Source organism: Panthera pardus, unplaced genomic scaffold (assembly GCF_024362965.1).
Source record: "Panthera pardus isolate Hobbes unplaced genomic scaffold, ASM2436296v1 HiC_scaffold_27, whole genome shotgun sequence".
NCBI classification, from domain to species: domain Eukaryota; kingdom Metazoa; phylum Chordata; class Mammalia; order Carnivora; family Felidae; genus Panthera; species Panthera pardus.
Genome location: NW_026526843.1, coordinates 93,460,751 through 93,488,092, shown reverse-complemented (window position 1 = coordinate 93,488,092; position 27,342 = coordinate 93,460,751). Strand labels below are relative to the sequence as shown.

Below are 27,342 nucleotides of genomic sequence, written 5' to 3'. Positions count from 1 at the left end.
TTTAGTTGTTGATCTGTTTGACCCTTAGAAACTTCCTAGAAGACTAAATTCTATAACAGTCTCACGAAATTATAAACTTTGTGACATAATGTCATTATTGGGTTTTTTGCATTTTATATTTTTACTTTTCCTTCTTTATGATTATGAACATTGATTATTTTAATATAGCAATTTAAATGCCCATATATTTTAGGAATCCATGATTCTAATATCTTCTGAAACTATTGGCAGTGGCCATTTTCCATTGCATTTATAATTAAATCTGATTTGTAATAAATGATATCCCATGGGGCGCCTGTGTGGCTCAGTCAGTTAAGCGTCTGACTTGGGCTCAGGTCATGATCTCGCAGTTCGTGGGTTCGAGCCCCACATCGGGCTCTGTGCTGACAGCTTGGAGCCTGCAGCCTGCTTTGGATTCTGTGTCTCCCTGTCTCTCTGCTCCTCCCCTGCTCATGCTCTGTCTCTCTCTATCTCTCAAAAATGAATAAATGTTAAAAAAAATTTTTTTAAATGATATCCCAATTCAGTTGTAAATTTGTATATATTCTTGTTTTTCATCTTTCCTTACCAGATGTTGTTCACCATACTAAATGCTATTTCTATTCCCCCCAAATGTTACATTTATCCACTCATTTATTTATATATCGGTAATCAAGCAAATGTTCGTTCCTTGGATGAAGCTGTAATGTCTATCTTAAAGGTATGTTTTGTGAATAACTCTCTCCCCATCACCACCTGTACCTACCAGCTTAACATCAAGGTTGTTTTTGTCACTCCTTTAATTTGATAAGTTTCAAAATACCTCCAAGTCCTAAAGTACATCCATTACCACGCTTTGAATTATGAATGAAATGTCCAACATTCTCTATTTCATTAGGGTAAGGCATTTTAGACAACTGGTCTTTGCTTAAGATTGAGATATGTCCTGCCTGCTAATCACCTTTAACACTTTTGTTTCAATTAATGGTCTTTAATGTCATGGAGATCACGGCTGTAATGGGATGAAATATAAGTCATTAGCCAGAAAAGTCCAGCATGGGGATCAAGAACTTGGGACGTAAAGAGTGCCTTCCAGGGCTGAGTAGATGTAGCTAGGGGGCAGGACAGGAAAAACCAAAATAGAAGGAAGGAATCTAAACAAGAAGATAGTTTGTATTATCAGCATAATTTGTCTTCTTAGTTCAGATTTTCCCTAGTACTCAATGCTGATGTTACAGATTATATCCTCTGAATCAATAGGACTTTTTGGAAATACATATTTTCTGGGCACCTGGGTGGCTAAGTCGCTTGAGCGTCTGACTTTGGCTCCGGTCACGATCCCTCAGTTCATGAGTTCGAGCCCCATGTTGGGCTCTGTGCTGACAGTTCACAGCCTGGAGCCTGCTTTGGATTCTGTGTCTCCCTCTCTCTCTGCCCCTCCCCCGCCCTCTCAAAAATAAACTTTAAAAATTTTTCAAAAAAACAAATACATTTTTTCTCTCTTTCTAAAAAGAGGTGGGGGAGCGCCTGGGTGGCTCAGTTAGTTAAGTGTCCAACTTTTGATTTCGGCTCAGGCCACGATCTCAGTCGTGAGATCCAGCTCTGTGTGGGGCTCCATGCTGAGCCTGGAGGCTGCTTATGATTCGGTCTCTCTCTCAAAGAAAGAAAGAAAGAAAGAAAGAAAGAAAGAAAGAAAGAAAGAAAGAAAAAGAAGAAAAGAAAAGATAAGATGTATTTTCAGGCCCCATGCCAGAGCTACTGAATCAGAATCTTTGGGGTAGGGGACCAGTTATCTATGTTTTAGCAACCTCTGCAGAGGATTCTTATGCATGCTAAAGTTTGAGTACCACAGCTAGGGGAAACATTGACAAATGGACCTCATGGTAATAATGGTATTGAAGAAAACTATATTTTAGAAGTAATTTTACACTTTCCTGAGCATTTAGCTAGATGGATATCTTGGAGTATTTGTTGTTGAAAAATAATAATAATGTTACCATTTGCCAACACTAGTCAAGGAAAACATATAAGAGATTAAAGGTGAGATATATTCAATAGTAGATCAAGCAGAAAAATGAAACAAATGGCCTTTTGTTGTGTGAAAGTTTTCTTTACATTTGCTTTTGTAGAATACTAATTCAGTGCTGACACTAAGAGCTGATTATATATTTGTTCTGTAATTCTAGGAGAGCATTTGCATTGAAATACCTCTCTCTAATCCAAAAAAGAGAATTATTCACTTAGATGTGCAGTTATCAAATGCTGCTCTTAATGGACTCAAGAAACTTCAGCTGTATCCACTAGAATGTACTAAGTATGTGGCACGGTATTCGCCAGCAACTCCGGGCTGTAGAGATGAAAGGTATGGTGGGAGTGTAGCATTATATTTTATTGTCGATCCTCTGAAATTAAGCCTTCAAAATTATTTTAAGTGACTTGTTCAAGTCTCCTCATATAAAAGATGACAGAGCTGAGATGCCAGCCCGGTTTTATTGATTTTTTTATTTAGTTAGTTTTTTTTCTGGTTCTACTTGTAGACAGTCACAGGTTCTGTCTCTGTTTCCCCCGAAGGTGAGCACACGCAGACTATAAGGGAAGCTCTCCAGAGTTGCATGTCACTTGGTAGCCTTCGCATGAAAATATACATGCGTTCTATTCAACAAACTAAGTTGGCTTTAATCACAGAAAGCAGGACTTCGCTTGTTATAGCTCTTGCAAGACATTTGAATTCATTAAACATTTTTCATTCATTCAACAGGCATTTATTAAACAGATATTAATGATGACACTGTTTTTCTGAGTAATAAAGTGATTTTCTCACCAAAAATGAAAAATTTTTAATATATCTACAACAAGAGTAGAATTTGTCACAGAACAGTTGTCAAATATTGTACTTGAAACCACCTATTTAGGATTTTTGTCTGCCAGGTTTATGACACAAACTAAAGTCACTGACAAGGTTTTGTGTGTTTTTCTCCACCAGCATTGTTTTTCAACCTAATGTGGCTCTGGAGTTTTGGTATTTACTGAGATTAACTACTGAATTACCAAAACCAACCACAATACCAGAAGTACAATGTGACCTTGGCAAGTAAGTTCCATTTAATAGATAAAATTATTTCACGTAAAGAAAAAAGTTTTTCTAAAAGAATATTGTTATAATCCACTTGATCTTTTTTGATAAGACATAAATATATTTTCAGTCATTGATTTTCTTTTCCAGGGAAGGTTTGATATTGAAACTACCCCATGGAAAACTTATGTGAAAGAAAAACAAATCAGGGCTTAGTATAGAGAGGCCTTTATTCAAAATGATTATTACAAGGGAAAGAAAGGAACTACTGAAATAGTTGGAGAATGCTGATCTCAGAAATCTGCAAGCATCTCACAATCAAACAGTAAAAGGTAAAGGTGGGACAAGAAGAGTTAAGCAGAGTCTTTGGAGGGAAAACTGGACATAGAAAGGAAAATGACTGGTGGGGACAGATAGGAAAAGGAGCAATGCTGTGGTAAGCCAATTCCCAGAAGAAGCAGAGAAAGGAGGCATGTTGCACTTTTTTTGTGCTTGCTCAGGCTTGGGAACAAGCAGAGCTCAGGGGCCTTTGGGAAAGATAGAAGGCCGACTGAAGTTTGGTCAAAGCAAAGCAGAGGGTAAGTAGTGGGCAGTGGAGAATACTTGGTCACTTGGCTAATAGTTTGTGCCCTTGAGATATGACCATTTATATTTACATAGTTGAGTTCCTATTACGTGTCTGGCACCAGTTTCGATGCTGGTACATAGGGGTAACCAAGTCACTATTCCTACCTTTAAAGAGCATGCACACTAGTGGGCAAATCAGTACCTGTTTGTTAATTTCTCTCCCTTAGTACACCAGAAGAATGTTGATTTCTCCCAGTGCCAGATCTGTTAGCCAAATAAATCTTTAGCAAGTGATTTGTTGAGGAAGTGATCTCAGTGAGAAAAATCAGTAAGAGAATATGGGAAGCAGGATAAGAAAAGGGAGGAAGTAAGCAAGCTCGTGATTGCAGGTACAGTCCCAGACTTTATCTGATCCTGCAGACAGCTCTGGAGCATAAATGACATCTCAGAGTTTGTCCTGATGCCAAGATGCTGAGCTTTTGAACTCCCCAAACTAGTCACTATAGGCTTCCTTGGAAGAGGTATAAACTCCCAGGCACTTCTACTATCTGTACACTTGAGGAGACAGCAGGGCCCAAGGGAATCATCTGAAGGTCTCAGATGGAAGGTGAACAGCGACATGTAGAGGTTGGAGTCTGGGGCTAGAGAACTGGTGAAGATCTTCTAGGGGAACTGGGTAGGGCAGCAGCAGTGTCTACTTCAAGTTATTAACAAATGTCTTTCTAGTTGTATATTTTTTCTCGTTTTAAAAATATATTAATGTATGAAAACTATATGTGTATATAACAAATCGAATACACTTATGTGAAAATGTTTAGCTCAACCAGTTTTACAATCATGTGGTTTTTTTTCATTCCACTAAAAGGTGCTCACCTTTTCTCTTTCTTTTTAAGTTCTTGTTACTTTTGTACATGGTTTTCTAAAGCATATTTCTTTTGATCCAAGTTGTACTGTGTATAATTGAAAATTACATATTATTAAAACATGTTTGATAATAACTATTTTGTGAGCCAGCCTTATTATGGATCCTTATCCTCTTTGGAAGTTTGTCTGGCCATTAATTGTACTCAGTGTCTTTAAAATGTTTTAATGCTATAAATTGGCGTGGCTCTATTTTCATACATTTTTCTAGGTGGTTGGGGTTCCTTTCAATATGGAAACACATGATTTTCAGTTTTTGGAAGTCTCAAATTATGCTCTCTATTTTGTCTCTTCCTAAAACAGCCATGTTTTAGTTTTAGAACTTGGCGGCTATTTTAATTTTCTTATATTTTGGCCTTTTTTACCAACATTTGTGCTTTTGTATTAAGTTAGATTTATTTGAATTTATCTTACAATCTTTCTGTTGAATTTTCAGGTCAGCTGTCAACATCCAAGACCATTTTTGTTGTTGTTTGGATGTTTGATTTATGTGGTTTTTTTTATTATAATGTTCTGTTCCTATTTCGTGTTGGTAATATTTTTTGTGATATACTTGAGATATGAATGGTCACTTTAAGAGGTCATGGTCTTTTTCTTTAATTATAAATTTTGTACTCCTTTTTTCCTATTCAAAACTTTCTCTGATGCTTGTTTCACTCATATTTGAATGATATTCAGGACTTATTGACCCATTCATGTTGTTCTATGTAAGATTCTTCATTTATTTTTGTTCCTGCAAAAAAAAAAAAATCCTTCTTATTGTTAATAGACTTTTGTGTTTTTTCCCCCGGTTTGGTATATTATGAAATGTGTTGTATGTAACATTGTATATGCTTTTGTTGCATATTTATGCCCATTTTTCTTGGGTACAAACATAGGAATGCAATATCACTTTAATGTAGTGGATAATGGCAGAGTTCAGAATTGGTTGTATTTATTTGCACTCCCACCGGCCGTACGTGAATTGTAATTGCTTCACATTCTCAAGTACGTGGGTATGGTAAGACTAATTTTGACCATTCTGATGTGTATAAAGTGGTTCATCAATATACCTTTCATTTACATTTCCTTCATGACTAATGAGGTTGAGTATCTGCCATGTATTTATTGACCATTTTGATATAGGCTTTTTTGAAGTGCCTGTTCATGTCCCTTCACCATTTTTCTGTTAGTTTGTATTTTCCTTTATATCTTTATAAGTCTTTATATATATTAGATACAAACCTTTGTGGGTTATATATGTTGCAAATATTCCTTCTTATCTTGTGAGTTTCCCTTTCAGTCCCTTAATAGAGTCTTTTAACAAAATTAAATTCTTAATTTTAATGTCGTTTCTCTACCTTTTTGTTTTCTCCCGTTCTTCCATACTCCAACGTCATTAAGAACTTCACTGTTCTTTCTAGAAAAATATATTGTCTCGACCTCTTATATTTATATGTACAATCTACCTGGAATTGATATCTGTATGTGATGTGAGAGGAATATCAGTTAGGAGGTCATTACACTAATTCAGGACCAAGGTGATAGCGGCTTGGGCCAGAGTATTACCAGTGAATGTGGAGAGAAGTGTTCAGTTATGGGTTATTTTTTAAATTGGAGCTAATGACTACTACTATTTGAGGCATAAAGAAAACAGCAGGGCATGGTTGACACTAAAGGTTTTGACCTGACCAACTGGAACTAAAGATGTGACATTAACTGAGATAGAGGAGACTATAAGAAGAGCTGGTGTGAGGGTAGGTATCAAGAGCTCAGTTTGGGACCTGTAAATTTGAGATTTCTGTTAAACATCTGAATGATGAGCATGAAGTTTGCTAAAAAGCCTCCAGTGCAGTGGAAATATTCATATTGGAGATACATTATGTAGTTCCTAGGTTTGTATCAAGTGTAAGCAAAGATGAGTGGAGTTAGTATGATTCTGCACTTCTATTTTGAAAATTTTTTTAATCTTTATTTATTTTGAGGGGGGGAGGGGCAGAGAGAGAGGGAGACAGAGAATCTGAAACAGGCTCCACGCTGTCAGCACAGAGCCCAACGTGGGTGAACCATGAAACCATGACCTGAAATTGGGACCTGAGCTGAAGGCCGTCCAAAACCAAGAGTCTGAGGCTTAACCCACTGGTCTACCAGGCGCCCCAGGACTCTGCACTTATAAGTCAGAGAAAGCTTTAATTTATTGTTTGCCTTACAGATGATTATTAATGAATTTCAGAATGACAGGTAGTGATCACTTACTAATTAATTTGCAGAATTAAATTAATGAAATTAATTGAATTTAGTCACCTCAGGAACCTTTACATATTGGAGGCATTTTTTGTTTTATTATTTTATAGAAAGTTCATTCTTCTCCGTGGTTCACAATAGTTTCTCATCCCCAGCATTTGGCACTGTCTTTTTTTTTTTAAGTGTCTTTTTATTTTAAAAGAGGTTAAGACTCATAAGAAGTCAAAAAAATAATGCAGAGTTCACATGTACACTTCATTCTGGAAATGGTTTTTAAGGTGCTACCAGTTGGTTCACATTAAAATTACCTTCTCGTTGGGGCACCTAGTGGCTCAGTCACTTAAGCATCTGACTTGGTTTTGGCTCATGTCATGATCTCAAAGTTCATGAGCTTGCGTCCTGCATCAGGCTCTCTGCTGACAGCATGGAGCCTGCTTGAGATTCTCTGTCTTCCTCTGTCTCTGCCCCTTCCCCACTCACACTCTCACTCAAAAATAAATAAATCAACATTTAAGAAAATTACCTTCTTGTTTTTCATTGATTTGACAGGTAATATTATTTTAGTTTTCTCTTATTATTCTGTATTAACAAGTTTGAAACCATCTTGATAACAAAATATTTTATTATGAGGAATATGGAACCCAAGGAAAAACTATAACAACGTTTTAACTCAAGAAATTTAATTCTGTCCCTAAATAATATGTGCATCAACAATCCTCAGTATATTGGGGTGCCTGGGTGACTCAGTCGGTTAAGTGTCCGACTTCAGTTCAAGTCATGATCTCACAGTTCCTGAGTTCGAGCCTCGCGTTGGGCTCTGTGCTGACAGCTCAGAGCCTGGAACCTGCTTTGGGGATTCTCTGTCTCCCCCTCTCTGCCCCTCTCCTGCTCGCACTCTGTCTCTCTCTCTCTCAAAAATAAATAAGCACTAAAAAAAAAAAAACAACAATCCTCAGTATACACATTTATAATTATAAACTTCATTTCTCATTATTGGGAAAACTAACAATTAAAAAAAGGTTTATTAGATTCAGTTCCTTTGAAAACATTTTTCTGGATGAACAATGAATCAAGTACCTCTTTAGTTTACATATTTGCCCCTTGGTCCACTGGCAATCACAGGCTACATACACCTCTCTTACTTTTTGCACCTTTGCCCATTTCAGATGTCATCAAGTTATATTAATCTTTGCAGTGAAATTGATGTTAATTCCCACAAGACTATTTTTCACTGTTTTAGATTCCACGTATAAATGAGATCACACTGCATTCATCTTTCTCTGTCTGACTTATTTCACTTTGCATAATGTCCTCTAGGATCATCCATGTTGTCACAAATGTCAGGATTTCCTTCTTTTTTACGTTTGGATAATATTCCATTGTATATATCACATTTTATTTATCTGTTCCTCTGTGGAAGAACATTTAGGTTATTTCCATATCTTGGCTATTGTGAATAATGCTGCAATTACCATGGAAATGCAGATATCTTTTTAATATACTGATTTAATTTATTTTGGAAATATAGTCCAAAGTGGTATTTTTGGATCATATAGTAGTTTTATTTTTTAATTTTTTGAGAACCCCCCCCCCCCCATTGTTTGCCATAGTGGCTGTACCAGTTTACATTCCCATCATCAGTGGACCACTATTCCATTTTCTCTACATCCTTGCCTACACATACTATTTTTTTTTAATAACAGCCATCCTAACAGGTTTGAGGTGGTATCCCAGTGTGGTTTGATTTGCATTTTTGCAAGATGACAATTTTCATGCTATACATCAAAAGGTATTAAAAATGATAGTGGGGTGAGAATTATGAACGCTCTTGATTATTCTTTGCTTTTAGCATAAATATCAGCCACATTTCTGGGGAGAGGGCATTTACTCATCATTAGTCTAGATCTTTTCAATGTAATGGACAGAACTTTGTGAATTTTTTACTCTTTGTTATTATGTCTAGACTATGTTAACTTTTTTGGCTGAATTTAACAGTTATAAAATAATGAGTAAATATTGCTCCTAAAACTGGGATATATTCCAATACCCAGGGTGGAATAACATTTGGTCTCAAAAATAGAAAATCAGGGACTAATTTAGCAAAATGTCATTAGTTCATATATGATTATTCTTATTTTGAAACTCACACAAGTTATTATGTTAGTTTTCTAGGCCTGTCATAACAAGTACCACCCGCTGGGTAGATTAAAACAACATAAATGTATTGTCTCACAGTTCTGGAGGCTAGAAATTTGAATTCAGGGTTTTCAGCAGAACCATGTTCCCCCTGAAACCAATAAGAGAGAATCCTTCTTTCATCTGTGGCTTCTGGCACTTACCAGAAATCTTTGGTATTCCTTGATGTAGGGGCGCATCACTGTAATCTCCACCTCCATTGCTATATGGCCATTTTCTCATGTGTCTTCACATTATCTTCTTATAAGGACACCAGTCATAGTGGATTAAGGGCCACCCTACTCCAGTATGATCACATCTTACCTAATTATACCTGCAGTGACCCTATTTCCAGATCAGGTCACATTCTGAGTTATTGGGAGTGAGAACTTAAATATATCTTTTTTGGGTATGCAGTTCAACCCATTAATAGTCATCAAGTTTATAAAATTATCATTGAACAAGTTTACTGGCTTTGTGTCTCCTCCCAGGTGCATGGCTCAGATGATTTCTTTAGTTAATCCCACACATGAAACCTTAGAATTGCAAGCAACAAACAGTAATCCTGAAAATTTTGTCTTGGATGTTCACGGATCAGTGGTAAGTATATTTGGAAAGCCAAGTTACCTACCACTACTAGAGCATTTTCCAATACTGAGTTTGGGACACCATGGAATATTAGCATTTGATTTATTCATAAGGTTTTAAGTGCTTAAAATTTAAAAATAGAATTTATATACATATGTATCCCCCCTAATTTTAATTTATCAAAAAAAACCAATATCGTGTCCATCTAAAATTTTAAAATTCTCTATGCTAGAGTCATAGTCATGATCACTGAACTCTAAATAAAGTGGTTGTGCTTTATTTTTGACCATTTTAGGAATCAGATTTGGAAATAATTTCCTAGTAGTATGATTTTGACTCAGCAGTCCTGTGTTTCCAGGGTCGCCAGGAGGCAGCCTTCCAGCCCTTCTTGAGTTCCTGCCCACCTCCCCTCCCCCACTGGTAAACAGTGTGAACAGCTCTTACCCTCTCTCCTTTCTCTATCCCATTTTCTCATTCCTTGATCCCTAGCAGCGACTAGAACCAGTCAGTGGGCCCCAGTCACTTTTCTCCTCCCACAAGTAACAAAACAAAATCTAAAGGTTTAGCAGCAATATCTTTGTTTACAAACATATGATACCAAATATGTACAGTGAATACCAAAACCGTGTTTTCAGGTAAACTTCAAAATGATAATTGTGATACATTATTTTCTTCAGAGGATCTCACACTAAATCATGAAGCCCTACTAAGTAGATATGGTATTTAAGTAAAGGCTTTTACTCTTTGCTGTTTAATGATTGTTTAAGAAATCTATGTGATTTCATTTATATCTTAATACCTGTCTCTTGTAAATCACTGGTTACCGGCTAATAATACCACGATATGAAATTAGTTCTTAACTGCCATAGTGTGTCAAATGAGATATCACTAAGTGTGGTATTGCTAAAATTGTATGTAGTTTAATCTCAGAATAACTATACACACATGCTTATATCACTTAACACTATATTCTCCATAAATTAGCCAGAATATGGTGGTCAGGATATAGTTTACAAATAACTGAAATTTCTCATTAGAAAGTGGTGCTTCTTATATCTTTTATATCATTGTTTTTGCAGAAGAATATAAACTTTAGTCCGGGGGAAAACAAATGCAGTATATTGCATAATGAAGCATATAGCTTCTGCTTTAACATTTTAAAATGTTTATTTGTTTATTTTGAGAGAGAGAGAGAGAGAGAGAGAGAGAGAGAGAGAGAGAGAGAGAATCCCAAGCAGGCTCCATGCTGTCAGCACATAGCCTGACACGGGGCTCGAACTCATGAATTGTGAGATCATGTCCTGAGCCAAAATCAAGAGTCAGATGCTTAACTGAGTAAGCCATCCAGGCGTCTCCTTCTTTAACATTTTAACCATGTGTCTAGTATGTTCATTCTTTTATACACTTATAAAATATTCATGAGCCCTGAATATGTACTTAACTTGAATACTGGGAAACAACTCAAAAATAAATTTATAGATGAGAAAAATACTACTATATATCATAGAACAAATAGGAGCACATATTAGTGGTAACTATAATATATATATACTATATAATACATATAGTACATATAACTATATACTAGAAAGGGAGACACACACCCACACACATATCTAACTTTATTCTTGGCTTGGTTGCATAGAATTCGTGTTTACATAAGTAAAGATTTTAAAATATTGATGACTACTCATAAATGCTTCAATAAGTAAGCATGGACTTATTATCAAGGTAAATAATGATATAAAAAACTTGTTTCCCTTCAACTATATATTATAAAAATTTTCAAACGTATAGAGAAGTTGAAAGACTAATACAATGCACAAACTTACACCTTCTACCTTGGTTCTTATATTAATGACTTGCTATATTTTTCTCTCTCTCTTTCTCGTACATTTCTTAATGTTCAGTCTGAAGGTAAGTTGTAGGCATTGTGCTATTTCAACACTAAATACTTCAGATTATATTTCTTAATAGTGTAATTAATCTCCCACATTATCTAGTATTCTGTCCAAATTTGAGTTTATTCACCTGCCTCAATTATCTTTCTCTCTTGAATTAAGATCCAGTGTAAGCTCAGGTATTGGCATCAGTTATCGTGATGACACTTGTTTGTAATTAAATGTTTTTAAGTTTCACAAAGGTCCTATATTTAATATATTGTCTATATCCCAGTATACTAAGCCAGTATATTTGCTGCAGATAAATTCCAACCAGTGGTGTTTATCTTTCCTTCTTGTAACATGGGATTTTTCAGTGAATTTCAGGTGGAAATAAGGGAATTTTATTGAGTTACTGCTTGGTTGTATACACTACCTCTATCTTCACCGCATGCTTCTGACATATATTTAGTGAAGAGGAATCTGAGGCCAGAGAGGCTAAAAAAAAACCCATGTGGTCAGTAAGTGGTAGAACTAGAATTAAAATCCAAGTTAATGTAGTACTATATAATTTTTCCAATGAAATAGATGATTTTATATATATATATTATACATATATATGTATATATATAGAGAGAGAACTTTTTTCATATTTGTTAAATTGAAAGAAAATATGAAATACAACTTTTCTTTTTTTTTTTATTTTTTTTTTAATGTTTATTTATTTTTGAGACAGAGAGAGACAGAGCATGAACAGGGGAGGGGCAGAGAGAGCGGGAGACACAGAACTGAAACAGGCTCCAGGCTCTGAGCTGTCAGCACAGAGCCCGACGCGGGGCTCGAACTCACGGACCGGGAGATCATGACCTGAGCCGAAGTCAGACGCTTAACCGACGAAGCCACCCAGGCGCCCCTCTTATTTTTTTTACTAAAGTTGATATTGAAATTAATTTATATTCCTTATGTGTGCATGAACTTAAGTGATTAACCGTCAGAGGGAGAGCAACCTAAGATATAAATATTTGCTGTAGATAAACCATACATATATCTAGTAAGGAGCTGCCTCTGTTCTAAATATAAAATTAAGTTTGTGTTTGTATTTGTATTTCATGGTCATGATCAGAACATTATTATTAAGCACTAAGTACTACCTTCTACAAGGATTTGAATGTCACTGCTATTTTACAGTTTTACATTTTCAAAAGTTATCTGGCAAAATACGGTAGTGAAAAAAATAAACTTACTTTTCAGACATGTGCCATCTCATTTTATCATTCTGTAAGTGTTGATGTTAGATATTATATTATTCACGGTATAGCATTCTGATTACCCAGGTACTCAAATCCTTATTATATTGTGATGGACTTGCTGGCTTTCACAATCTCTAAAGAGGTGACTCATTCTAATACTGTTCAGACTCAAGTTATTCTAACAGGTCACACCTGGAATGTGAATGTGATCGGACAAAAAGGAACACTTCATTGTACACTAAAGAAGCCTTCCTTACATCTATGCTTAGAATCAGTTCATTTCGTTTGACATCGCCAAAGCTACAAGTTAGGTTTCCAGAGGTTTAACATGTATCGGGATGATCAATAAGCTATGGGTTCTTAAATATTTCTACTATTCAGGGTTCTTACTCAGCTTTAAAACCTAATCCTGATTTCCTCGTATAGAGCAAGTGACTCCATGTGGTCATTGTCTGGGAGAAGAACATGGTGCAAACACCACTAAACACTGTTTACCATGGCTGTTATACCAGTATGCCCCAAGCAGGCATACTGGGAACGGATAACGTGTACAAGGTAACACACTAATCACGTGAATATCAGTCTGGCATATACCTAGCATGCAAAGGTGCTGACTCAAATAAAAGTATCGATTTTTCTTTCTCTTTCTTTTTCTCTCTGAATTTACACAGCTGACCATACCTCCTCACTCCACCAAAGAGGTATCTGTTCATTTCTGTCCTTCTGCTCTTGGAAGAACTGGTCATCAGGCTTCTATCATCTTCCACTGTGCTCAGGTATGACAAAGTATTCTTGGACCAAGTAAAGTCAATTAAATTTCAAAATCAATAAATAAGTAAATGTAATTCATTCATTTCACATTTTTTGCAAGTGAAACAAGTGCATTGTAAATTATTAATTAAATGAACTTTTGGAAATGCAGTATACATTGTGCATGTGGAGGTGTCTAAAGAAGCTACTTTCAGGGGCGCCTGGATGGCTCAGTTATTTAAGCGTCCAACTTCGGCTCAGGTCATGATCTCACAGTTCGTGGCTTGTAGCCCCACGTCGGGCTCTGTGCTGACAGCTTGGATCCTGGAGTCTGCTTCAGATTCTGTGTCTCCCTTTCTGTCTGTCCCTCCCCCGCTCATGCTGTGTTTCTCTCTCTCTCTCAGCAAAGAGCCCAATGCAGGGCTTGAACACACAAACCATGAGATCATGACCCGAGCCAAAACCAAGAGCTGGACACTTAACCAACTGAGCCATCCAGGCACCCCACAAGGCAGATCTTTTAAATCATTGCTTCATAGTGGGCCTGGCCCCTTCATCTTAATCGTTAGGGACAATTTAGTTGTTTGCATTTCTGGTGGAAATTGTATCAATTCAAAGAGTCTGACACATCAGCAGTGCAACTCTACTTTCAGTTCTCCAGTTCTCCATCTCAGCTTTAGAAAATCCTAGCCTAGAAATTGAATGTCAAATTCTTTTGTTTTTAATTTTTTTAATGTTTATTTATTTTTGAGAGACAGAGACAGAGAACAAGTGGGGGAGGGGCAGAGAGAGAGGGAGACACAGACTCTGAAGGAGGGTTCAGGCTTTGAGCTGTCAGCACAGAGCCCGACGCGGGGCTCGAACTCGTGAACCATGAGATCATGACCTGAACCCAACTCGGACTCTTAACCCACTGAGCCAACCAGGCACCCCGTGAAATTCTGTATCAAACACAAAAGAACTTAAACAAGTATGTAATCAACACAACTTTTGTAACTCAGATTAACACTGGTGCTTGATTTCAGTCACCCTGAGCATCTCCTTCGAAGTTGTAGCACATCTCCAAAGATTTACCTGTGGTTAGATTTAAATCAATAATTCATTTATCCTTTCAGCTCCCGGATGCAGACCCCTTCAACTTTTTCAATGTGCTGCCTTGTTAAGATTTTTCTTGCCTTTCCTTTTTATTTTCTTTGCCATTCTTTTTCATTTTATCCCTGAATCATTCGGGACTTCCTCTTTTATCTAATTCATCCACACAGCGTCCTTAGCCAGCAAAAACAGTTTCTTGGAAAGTATTAATTGAATGAACTTCTGGAAATATGGTATATGGTATTATTTATATGTAGCCATCTAAAGAAGATATTTTTAAAAATAAAGTTAAAGGTTTTACTTTTCTAAGAGTACACAGTAACTTTTAACCATTAGGGAAACACTAATGTAGGTTTCTATCCCTCTCTTATGTAGTTGACCTGGCACACACAAATGAGTAGCTGCTTAATCTAAAGTCTACAAATGTCAGTCCTTATATGATAAATTTGAACTATTTCTGATCATTTGTCCTTGTTGAACTAAAGGAAGTGGCTATAGTTTATCATTTATTTCATTCATTTCCGGTTTGGAGCCAGGTAAAGAGCCCCTGCTTTGTAAAACTCTAACTTCGCTCTAAAGTTGTTTGTGCGCATTTTGAATCCTGAGGTTACTTTGCCTAGGGCTTCACTACTTTATGCTACCAGAGTCTCTAAATGAGATTGTGTTACAGTGTAACAGAATAAGAGCAACAATAGTAGGCTGCAAACCTGGCAATCAGGCCTTCTCTTAGAGACCAGACGGATGTTCTTAGATTTTCTTTCTTGGTTTTCAGTTGTTTTAATTTTATTTTCACATAGTTGCCATTATTTCATTCATATTTGATCGTGTGACTTGCTGTATCTAGAGGTCAGAATAGCAAAAATGAAAGAAGACATAAAGTCAGACTGGTTTGATTACCCAGCATGAATCTGTGATTCTTGCAGCCTGTGTCTATGAAAACTTTGTTAATTCTTAGGAGGCTGTATTGTCCTTGAGCTCTGCTTAGTGTGTAAGCGAGATTTGCTATCTTTTACCTCCACTAATTATCTTTCAGAAACATGGGAATTGGATCTTTAAAGGGTTTGCTGTGTCTTCTTTCAAAAAAGTTAGAGATAAAGATGGGCTAAATATGTCACTATTTTTTAATGCACATGTTCATTTGGATACTCTTTAGTTTCCCCTCCCTGAACCCAAGGGGATAATTTAAGCAATGCCAGAGCAGTTGTTGGATACTAGCGTTCAGTAATATGGGATATGGTTTAATTTAGAAGCTCCAGTATTCCAGGCCATATGGCAAAACATGAACACATTGACATTGGCCTCCTTGTTTTTGTAGTTTGGTTCACTCCCAGTGGTTTAAAGTAACTTTATTTCTGTCCTTCAGGATTGAATTTTATCAAGTAGCCAAAAGAAGTAAGTAATTTATGTAAAACAGTTGTTAATGTAATTGAACCCTGATGCTTAATCCCAGTCATTCAGTTGTGTGTAATCAAGGAAGGACATCATAAGTGAAAACATAGTGTACTTGTATGTTGTTAGTGAAATGTCTAACAGTAATGCAGTCATCTGAATATATATGTAGGTAAAACTTCCCTTTAATCCTTCCTATGCAGACACAGCATTTTATGGATTTACTTCATCACCTATCCTCGTTCGAAACAGTCTTAAAAGTTTCCCTCTTTTGTTGGAATTTAGGCTTGGACACATCTATGTAGTTTAATACATTATAAAGTAGGTTATTTTGTGTTGGTTTTCATTTAGTGACCTCCTTATTCATCTGTAACATTAGCAAAGTATTCAGTGCAGAGAACTGAGTCAGAGTCTGCTGTACTCTCGAGACTTTCATTCTAAATGAACACAAAGGGAACATTTTCAAACAGTGCTTTGCAAGCTTACGAAACCCAGATAAGAACAATGGCTACGTGTGATCTCCTTCACGTAATTTTTGAGCTCTTCTCCCCTATCTTGTCCTACCAGAACGTACACTGTACTAGACGGTGGGGATAAATAATATGCCATGCAATTGTGCACACTTCCTTTTAATGGGGCTTCAATCTGTGCCTCGCCATCTTTGCCTTCATGTGATAACTATCTGAATTTCATTTGAAATTCACCCTAAGACTTTGGAAACTTGATGCAGTATTTAGTATCCAGTTTGCTAGACAAATTGATTTCTTAAAAAACCTTGAATAGAAATGCAAGGTTTTCATTAAGATTTCTCTTTTATGTTGCTATAAATAACCTTTTATGCATAGAAATATGTTTAATATTTTGAGTATGGGTCTTTTGCCCCTTTTTTTAAGTGTAGAAATACACTGAAATTTCAGTGAAATCAAAAAGAATTTGGAAAAGAAAGGAAAAATATAACTGCATATTAATATTAACAACAAAATGTCTCTTACCTGCCAAGATTTTTATGCATATTACATTTACTAAGTGTTGCAAATAAAATGTACATGATTAGGATATATGTATCATGAATGTTTATCTTTAAACAGTTTACAGAATGGAGATTCTTCCTCTCTGGAATAGGACTATTCCCCCAGCCTATAGACATAAAAAGAATGACCGCATACCTCAGTCTTCAATCATCTGTTGTTATAACTTTCCAAAATCCCACCAAGGAAGATGTTCTAATCGATATCATACTAACAAGTAAGTTTTTTTAAATGTATATTACGTATGTTATTTTGTAATTATTAATGAAACCTGTTTTATCACAGAATCCAAGCATTTTAGAGATAATGGACACTTTAGGAATCCATTAGCTGTTTCAACACCATCATTTTGTAAAAGAGAAAACAAGATGTGAGAGATGAAGTATCTTGGCTGAAATCACAGCTTACAAATGGTGGAGCCAGAATCAGAAATTAGAAGTCTAGGGGCGCCTGGGTGGCTCAGTCAGTTAAGCGTAGATTTCGGCTCAGGTCATGATCTCACAGCTCATGAGTTCAAGCCCCACATTAGGCTCTGTGCTAACAGCTCAGAGCCTGGAGCCTGCTTCAGATTCTGTGTCTCCCTTTCTCTCTCTGCCCCTCCCCCACTCACGCTCTGTCTCTTTATCCTTCAAAAATAGATAAACATTTAAAAAAATTTAAAAAAAAGGAAATTAGAAATCTCTGTACCAAGTCAATTTCTTCCAATTTAATCTGTAAAACCAAATATGTAAATTAGTAGATTTGTAAGATTTTTTATGACCTGACTCAACTATGCCAATGCTTATTCCTTAAAAGTTTTTAGAAATTCTAGTATTCTGATTTTGTTTCATTTCCCGCTTTTCTTCCTTCTTAAAAATTTTAATTCCCATATAGTTAACATACAGTGTTCTCTTAGTTTCAGATGCACAAGATAGTGATTCAGTAATTTCATATATCACTCAGTATCATCATCATATAAACATAGGGGTGCAAGTATCCCTTTGAATTAGTGGTTTTGTATTTTTTTGGTAAATACCCAGTAGTGCGATTATAGCGGATCATAGGGTAGTTCTATTTTTAACTTTTTGAGGAAACTTCACACTGTGTTCCACAATGGATGCACCCTCTTTTCTTTATAAATAGCATATTTGGATTAAATTCTGGGTCTAACAAAACTTGGGTTTTTTTTCCATGTCATATTACAAATACACGTTTTTAAGTTAGATCTTGTAGAGTTTCTCGTCACTTTTTATTAAAAGACCAAATAATGAGGTTCTGAAATTGAAACCAACTCTTTATGAGTTTTCTGAAGCACATTTTAAATCTAATATTGGACATTACTAATTTTATCTTTTCAAATATTATTACTACATCGACTAACACTACTACTGCTGGCATAATTCATTTTATGTAGCTCAATTGTTAGGCCAAAAGGAATGCATACATGTTAAGGTTTTTGATATAAATAACCAAGTTACTCTCCAGGATGGTTATACTGTTGCAATTCATGCTCCTACGAGGAGTCAATTACAGACATTCCCTCTTTTCCTGAACCTTGTAAACCCTGACTAGTAGCATTCTCCTTAATCTCCATCAATCTGACAGAGGCAGATTGTATTTTATCATGAATGCAAATTACTATTTTTTGATTAATGCTGAAGCTGAACAGCATCGTTTACTTGTTGAAGTTTTTTCTTTCCTGATCACCTCCTCCTGCTCTTGGTATAAAATAATTAAGTAAAAATTAAGAACATACTGTCATCTAATGTACAATCGTCTTGTGAAGACCTTGGCTGTGATGAGAAGGAGAGACACGTCAGTATTTAGCAAAAGGTGGTTGTAGGGGCGCCTGGGCGGCTCAGTCAGTTAAGTGTCCGACTTCTGCTCAGGTCATGATCTTGCAGTTTGAGTTCAACCCCTGCATCGGGTGCTCTGCTATCAGTGTGGAGCCCACTTCAAATCCTTTCTCTCCCTCTCTGCCCCTCCTGCACATGCGCTCTCTCTCTCTCTCTCTCTCTCTCTCTCTCTCTCTCTCAAAAATAAACACTTTTTTAAAAAGTTTTCTTAAAAAAAAAAAAGTTGATTATAGACTCAAGGAAGTCAGCATTTTAATATGGAAGACATGAGCATTTGTATAGGCAGAAAGAAGAAGACAGGCTTGAGCAGAAGTTAAAGCTGTAAAAGAGGTAGGGCTTAACTGATGGGTATGGCTCTGGGAGGACCGGGATCAGACTTGAAGGAGAAGGAATAGCCTTGAACAAGAGGGGCGTTTCTACCTTTGGACAGGTGGAGATAGGGTAAAACAAACGTGGCTGTAGATAAATTGTTAGGGTGCTAGAGGGGCTTTGGAATTAAGTGCGGTTACATTTATATTTTTATCTGCCGATCAGTGACAAAGTAGATTTGAAGAGTAGCACAGTGATTTAAAGTAATTGCTGCAGGGAATGGAGGGTGGAGCTGACAAAATTAAAATACAAAAGGCATTTGTCTGGGATTAGAAACTACAAATTTAGCTAGGCACCAAGAAAATACCGTTCTGAAGTTCGTACCACTTCTGGGGTTCGGAATTCCTGGTGTGGGAACAACATACAAGGCTGATAAATGGATCTGTCCAAGAAATGGAATTTTCGAGACAATTGCAGGCAAATCACTTCAGAAGGATGTGAATGTTATAAAAACATAGTGGATCAAGATTGTTAACATTAAAAAATAAATTATGTAGGGTGCCTGGGTGGCTCAGTAGGTTAAGTGTCTGACTTCTGGTCATGATCTCACGGTCCGTGAGTTCGAGCCCGGCATCGGGCTCTGTGCTGCCAGCTCAGAGCCTGGAGCCTCCTTCAGATTCTGTGTCTCCCTCGCTCTCTCTGCCCCTCCCCCGCTCAGGTTCTATCTGTCTGTCTGTCTCTCTCTCTCTCAAAAATAAATAAACATAAAATTTTTTTGAATAAATTATGAAGTAATTTGTGGCTTGTTTTTTTTTTCTTTAATTGGTCTGAAACACTTTTGATATATAACAGGAAAAAACAGTAAACTTGACAATGAAAGACTTATTAGTCTTTTGTATTTTTTTTAAATATGTAGTTATTAATTCTGGGAGAGAGAGCAAGATCACTAACTGGAGAGGGAGAGAAAGAGAGGGAGAGAATTCCAAGCAGGCTCTGCACTGTCAGTGCAAATCCCGATGCAGGGCTTGAACCTACAAACCATGAGATCACAGCCTGAGCCAAAACCAAAGGTCAGACGGTCAACCAACTGAGCCACCCGGTTTGTATTTTAAAACAGTATTTTTAATAAACTTGCTCTCTCTTGAGTAAATGTTTAGACCCTCAGATACTCCCCCTTCCTTCAACCTGAGGAGACCAGGGACCAAGAATGACACCAACCTCTGGTATCTTTCCTTTTTTCACTTTCACCCCTTCCTTTATGAAAATATTTCTCCTTTCCTTTTCTCAGTACTGAAGTCCCTCTCTCTCTCTCTCTATCTCTGTCTCTCCCTGTCTCTGTCTCTGTCTCTCTCTCTGTCATAACCTCTTCCTTCTTTCTGTTGTGGGTTCTGTTTTTTTTCTAGCCACCATGTTCGTGTCTTATATTCATATTCTTGGTGACTGGGCCTCATAATTTGGCTTGAATTATTGAAGGGACCACAAGAAAACATGACTGACAATAAGGATAAAAATATTTAACATGTATGCCAAATATACTAATTTTAAAAGGTACTAAATTAAGACCTTTTAATTTAAATATTTGCAAATATCTTAAAATTATTTCATGAAAGGACTGTGCAATCCCTTGCTATCTTTCAAAAGAAGAGATCATCGTTTCTACAGATGCTACAGAATTCACAGAATCCCCTTACAGAAGTTGGTAGCAAGACTCATAACACCAAGTTGGTGGTTGCTGAGTGAGAGAAGTCTCACACTATTTCAGATCCAGCGTTCCTGATTTCTCTTTCAATAGAAAGATAGATAGATAGATAGATAGATATAATAGATATACAAGATATATAGGAAAAGATATCTTTCAGAATGCACTGTTTTTCCAAGAAGGCAATGTTTTTAGAATTGCAAACTCATTCTCAAACTTTTATATTGCCAATTGTCTAATGTCTTTTCATCTGCTGAGATTTTAGCTATTTCCATTTTAATAACTTATTTCAGAAATGCTGCCCTTTGACATTTAAGAATCTTTTATTCTATTTCATTAAATTCTATTTAATTTTTTAATTCTATTGTGTGTTGTGTGTAAGCTTTTTTTAAAAAAAAAATTAATGTTTATTTATTTTGGAGGGAGAGAGTGCGAGTGGGGAAGGAACAGACAGGGAGGGAGACACAGAGTCTGAAGCAGGCTCCAGGCTCTGAGCTGCCAGCACAGAGCCTGATGCAGGGCTTGAACCCACAAACTGTGATCATGACTTGATCATGATCATGATCATGACTTGAGCCAAAGTTGGACATTTAACCGACTGAGCCACCCAGGCGCCCTGTCTCTAAGTTTTTTTCAGTTGAACATTACACAAGGCAAGGTGTTGAAAAGATTATATTTCAGGGGTCTATTCATATCTTACTTCATGCAACCTTTAAATGGGATGCATTTAAATGGATGGGATAGGGAGGCTAGAGAGGAGATGGCCTAAACGCTAAGAGAATAGTAGAGACATCTCCAAAACAGACTGTTAATGAGTCCCATGAGGAGCAGGATACTACTTCACAAAAGCTTCAAATAACCTAGGGCACTCGCATTTGTTATACACTCACTTTGTACCAGGCTTGAGCTCTGTAAATGTGACTATACCCAATCTTTAAAAAAAGACTCTTGGAGACTTCTCAGATATGGAACCTGAGGCTTAGAAATTTCCCAAAACCATGCAGTGAGTCAGTGATTGAACAGTGTCTTGAACTCATCACGTCTAGCTATCTTCTCCAGGGCCACCTAACTGGCATTCTAAGTTGTCTGCTTACAGATGGTGCTTATAAAGCCCCATACTGATAAGGCTGTAAAGAATTGCACTTGCCTCTCTTTTTGCTTCTTCCCCTTAAGATCTCAGTAAAGAGGCCTCCCTTCATCCAATCAAAGGACCTCAGGAAATACCTCTCACTGCCACTCCTTTCACATTTTCTCAGCTCCTCAGATCTCTCCTTTCTCTTTTTAACTCTGCCATCAAACCCTGGTTCTGCCTCATCAATACATGCTTGGACTTCCTGTGTTGGCCTCCTTGATCAGCCTCGACATGTACCCTTGCTCAGTGACTGGTATCAGTGGACTCAGTTCCCACAATCCTCTCTGATCAATAATAATGCCCTCCACTCCAGCCCCTGCTGTCAAGGTTCCACCCTATTTAGCCAGGAATAAAGGTGGAAAAAGGAAAGGTAGCCATGGGTGGGTTTGAGTCAACACATTACAAATTAGGGCCTGATGTACCTATTAGGAATTTAAGGACACATCTCCATTATTTGTATGTGTGTGCCCTTGCTCATATAACCACATTCCAGACCTGCTAATTTGTGCTTGTTGATGGCAGGGGTTATATCCACTCATAGCTTTATTCCTACCTAAATGAGTATTTCAGTGCTGGCATATGTTGGTAGAGCAGGAATTGAATATTCAGTCACTGATTATATACTGATCATCTGTTTTGTGCAGAAAACTGTCATATGCACATTTCAAAACTACTAGATCTGTAATATACATACACAAAAACATATATACATTGTGGTGTTCTATTTGTGAAATATCACTTACAGATTATATACCTAAAAGTTACATAAATGAATGACGCAGCAGTCAATGCATATAATATAGCTGTTTTGATTTCTTTTCAACTAAAATAGCTATAGTCTTGAGATTATTCACTCTTTTTGCTAAATTCAAATTTAAATGCAGTGTTAGTGATTTTATTCAAATGTTTAGATATAAGTGGATTCTTTTCCAGACACCAATAGTTTTATTGAAGAGCAAAACAAAATGAAAGTAGGGATAAAGGAGTATCTAATAATTTGCTGTATAAAAATATACATGATATACATATATATATACATATATACACATATATATGTACATATATATACTCATATATATATAAGTAATGCCCCAGTACGTATTGCTATACAAATAATGCCCCTACGTGTATATTGTTTCATGTTTGAGATGTGTATTTAAGGTGTATTTCTGTAAGTAGTATTGATGGGCAAAATGGTGAATAAATTTACAATTTTACCAAGTGTTACAAAAATCCTCTTCATGGGGGTTATATCATGCACTCACATTTCTTTCCAAGGACAGTGTATTTAAAATTATATATAAATGCTTGTGCCGACAGAAATTTTTATCTTTTATATATGGTAGCACTAAAAGCAAGTACTTGTTATGTAGCTAGTATGTTTTGGGTAATTGGTTTTGTATTTATTGGTTTAAATTACTGTCAATGCATATTCATTTATGCATATGTAAATATTAACTACTGCCAGCCATTTTTAGATAGAGGGCTCAAACAGGCTCTCATTCATATCTATTGTTTGAGTAGTTTAAATTAAAATTCTAAGAATGTATGAGTTGATTTTATAATATTATAGAGAAAGCCATTTATAATGTTGGCTATGTTCTTCAAAAATGGCATTTAAATGTCATCTTAAAATATACTTGGAAAAATAATTATCTGAGAAATTTCCCACTAGAGGGGAGTTTTGATTCTCTTTCAATCTCTCCTGCTATTTTTCCTTTTGAATGTGACATTGAAGAATATCTCTTTATATTTTTATTAGGTCGGGAAAAGCCCAGGCATCTCATCCTTGACCATCACTGGGATAAGTTCTTCAGACAGACTTCTGCTTTCAGTTTTAGTGGCCTGAGTCACACAAAAGGTATGGATTTCTGCATTATATTCTGTCCTTCTATATGGTTTTGTATTTCAGAGATGATGAAATTGTATGTCTGTTGTCTTAATACATATTTAATAATAATTATACAATTAAAAACTTGGATACAAATTTAGCAAGTTGATAGAAACACATGGATAGTATAACCTTTATATATATTCATTACGTCTTCACCGGCTTTCATTCCATAACATAGAAGTACAATTTGTAAAATATTTTATCTTTGAGATTGTGAATGGTCAAAAGTCATACCACTTAATTAATACGTAAGTGTGTGAGTCAAAGAAGGTTTTGGAAAATTAAAAATAAATAGTATGCTAAAGCTATTCATAACCATGAAAAATAATTGCATCTTTACAAAGCTAATAATTCCCTGAAAATTTATTATAGGATATCTCTTTGTACACTATATTAATCATCCCACTTGCACCTTGATGAATAGGAAAATATCTAAGGCATAAGAAATAATGAAGTCGCCTAAAAATCTACAGCTTAAAAAATATTAATTTGCTTAAATAATATTTTTAAATTCCATTAAATTAATCATAACAATTATGATAAAGATGATAAAATATGAATTATCTTAATACCAAAAAACTAACTGAAATCAGCAACTACTACTAGCATCCCAATACAAATAGGTTCCTGACTTTTTTCTGTGTACTGTAGTATTTATGTCAGCATCCTAAATCTCATTATTTTATTTCATTTGATACAGCTCCATCATGTAGGTGTTATTCTTATTGAATTGAGGTGATTACAATTCAGAAAAATTAACTTACACAAAATCAAGACAGTTGCTTAAGGGTGAAGCTGAACCTCCTTGTATCTGACTTCAAAGTCTTTGTTTTCAATTTCTTTGTAACATTAAAAAAAATGTGAACAGGGGCGCCTGGGTGGCTCAGTCGGTTAAGCGTCGGACTTCAGCTCAGGTCACGATCTCGCGGTCTGTGAGTTCGAGCCCCGCGTCGGGCTCTGGGCTGATGGCTCAGAGCCTGGAGCCTGCTTCCGGTTCTGTGTCTCCCTCTCTCTCTGCCCCTCCCCCGTTCATGCTCTGTCTCTCTCTGTCTCAAAAATAAATAAACGTTAAAAAAAAAATTAAAAAAAAAAAATGTGAACAGTTCACAAAGAGTAGGTACAGGTGGCCAAAGAATGATTGCAAATATGTTCATAGTCACTATTATTCAAATAGATGTTGATTTAAATGACAGCCGCCTAAGTTTTTGTTTTCCTTTTTGTCTTTATTTTTCATTGAAACCATGGTGAAATTTGAACACATACTGCTTCAAGGAATACAAATCACAACATAGTTTCTGAAAAGCAGTTTGTGTAATACATAAAGAAACTTAGAAATTAGCCCCCTTTTGACCCAGTAGTTCCAATTCTGCTGAGATCATTTAAAGAAAGAATCAAAATATTGTATTGTTTATAATACTGAAAAGTTGAAAATCACCTGAATGCCAAATAACAACTTTATTATATTTGTATTATTTATATGTCTGTGTATATTTTAATTTTACTTACCCATTAATTATATGAGACATTTTCTTTTTTTTTAATTTCTCCCATTGGTTCTACACTTTCAGTCTTCCCACATAATGAAATCAATCAAATTCACCTACATATTCTTCTTTGTAATGGGGAAAGAGTTACATGTAAATAGACATCTTTTTCTTTTACTCCTTTAATTCATCCAGATTTTGCTTTTTTGCTATATAATTATAATCTAATTTGATTCCCCTCATCTAATTAGCAAGTTTCCCATCTTCTCATTCAATAATAATAATCATTCTGTAGCTATTTACTTTTGCAGGCTGTATTCAGACAAAATCTATTCTGTTACATAGATCTGTATTTTAGGTCTTATTCCAGTGCTATACATTTTAAATCCTATAGTTTTACATTTTATTATTCTATTTCTTTCTTTTCCTGATCTTTCAAATGATTTATTTCCTTTTATCACCTGTTTATCCTTATGGAAAAAACCTAGAATAATTTTTTTTGTCAAGTTTCAAAGAAATCTCAGTAAACATTTGATTGCCATTACATTAAACCTGTAGACAAATTTGGGGAGAACTACATCTTTACAATAATCTCCTTATCCAAGACCATTTATTTCCTCATTTTCTAGCATAATGTTTATAAGTGTTAATAAAGTTCATTTTTGTGTATGACAAAAAACATAAAGCTTCCAGTGGCAGTACTTTTGTTTAAATAATCCAAATAATGGGTAAAAGGGGCCAAAAGGTAAAGTAAATACATGCATAAATAAAAATAAAGTCCCAGGGAATTGCCTACTCTAAATGTGCAGTTGGGTATGGAAATTATTGTTTCTTTTACCAAAGTCAAGAATCTTATTTCATAAGTTTACAAACTTTATATCTCTCTGTATTAATTTTGCACTGCTCATATATTTAAATGACTTTCCTTGCTAGTTTTTTTTTGAGTTCCTGTTGTTTATTCTTCAGCAAGTGATTTTTAACATATTTTCAAATTTATTTTTTTATTTTTTTGTATATGAAACTTATTGTCGAATTGGTTTCCATACAACACCCAGTGCTCATTCCAACAGGTGTCCTCCTCAATACCCATCACCCACCCTCCCCTCCCTCCCACCCCCCATCAACCCTCAGTTTGTTCTCAGTTTTTAAGAGTCTCTTATGTTTTGGCTCCCTCCCTCTCTAACCTCTTCTTTTTTCTTCCCCTCCCCCATGGTCTTCTGTTCAGTTTCTCAGGATCCACATAAGAGTGAAAACATATGGTATCTGTCTTTCTCTGTATGACTTATTTCACTTAGCATAACACTCCAGTTCCATCCACATTGCATATTTTCAAATTTAAATAATAAGTAATCCAGTTAGTAATTATATATAATGTAATTTATGTCAACACAGAGCCTAACATTGTGTATTCCAATTTTAAATTTTCTGCTTTGCAAAAAAGAGATTCTGAAAGTACTTTGTTAATTATAATTTATATTGTTCTTACTGTCTTCACATGGTTTTCGAATTTAATCCGGTTTTCTCCTGGATTCCTTATTGATTTCCCTAGTGTCTTCTGTGGCTTGTTTTTTTTTTTTTTTTTTTTCAATAAACTATGCACATCCTGCCTGTACATTGGGTTGACAGTTCAAGGTGCACTCCCTGCTGCTCTATATAATAAGATCTCCAAAGGGGTTATTTTCTCTAGAAACTTTCTCTAGAAACTTTTTGTTTGCTCTGGTGTTCTTATGTGGCATTAGTGTTAGGAGTGTTTCTGATGATTTGGGGAACTTAAACATTAAGGGTACCACAGAAACGGGAGCTCTGTTTCTTACCCTGCTATTGGCATTTTTAGGGATTTAGGGATTCATCGGCCATTCTGTAAAAATTACTGTAGGGATAATCTCATATACCATGTAAAGCATTTATAACCTTAAAACTAAGTCTTTCCACCTCTACATGGAACATTTCCTTGGTGAATATTTGAGAACTATAAAGATCTTATTTTTTTTTAAGTTTATTTATTTATTTTTGAGGGAGACAGAGACCACATGAGCAGGGGAGGGGCAGAGAGAGAGAGGGAGAGAGAGAATCC

General features: G+C 35.9%; 1 protein-coding gene across 1 annotated transcript in view; it reads left to right on the top strand.

Moving 5' to 3' along the window:
- The window catches only part of CFAP47 (cilia and flagella associated protein 47), a 546,469-nt gene that overhangs the window by 423,521 nt on the left and 95,606 nt on the right, over window positions 1-27,342 (top strand). The window contains exons 54-59 of the mRNA XM_053891727.1: window positions 2,166-2,341; window positions 2,963-3,070; window positions 9,430-9,538; window positions 13,328-13,432; window positions 16,976-17,132; window positions 23,653-23,751. Coding sequence (XP_053747702.1) covers window positions 2,166-2,341; window positions 2,963-3,070; window positions 9,430-9,538; window positions 13,328-13,432; window positions 16,976-17,132; window positions 23,653-23,751 — 754 coding nt within the window. The remainder of the gene's footprint in view (window positions 1-2,165; window positions 2,342-2,962; window positions 3,071-9,429; window positions 9,539-13,327; window positions 13,433-16,975; window positions 17,133-23,652; window positions 23,752-27,342) is intronic.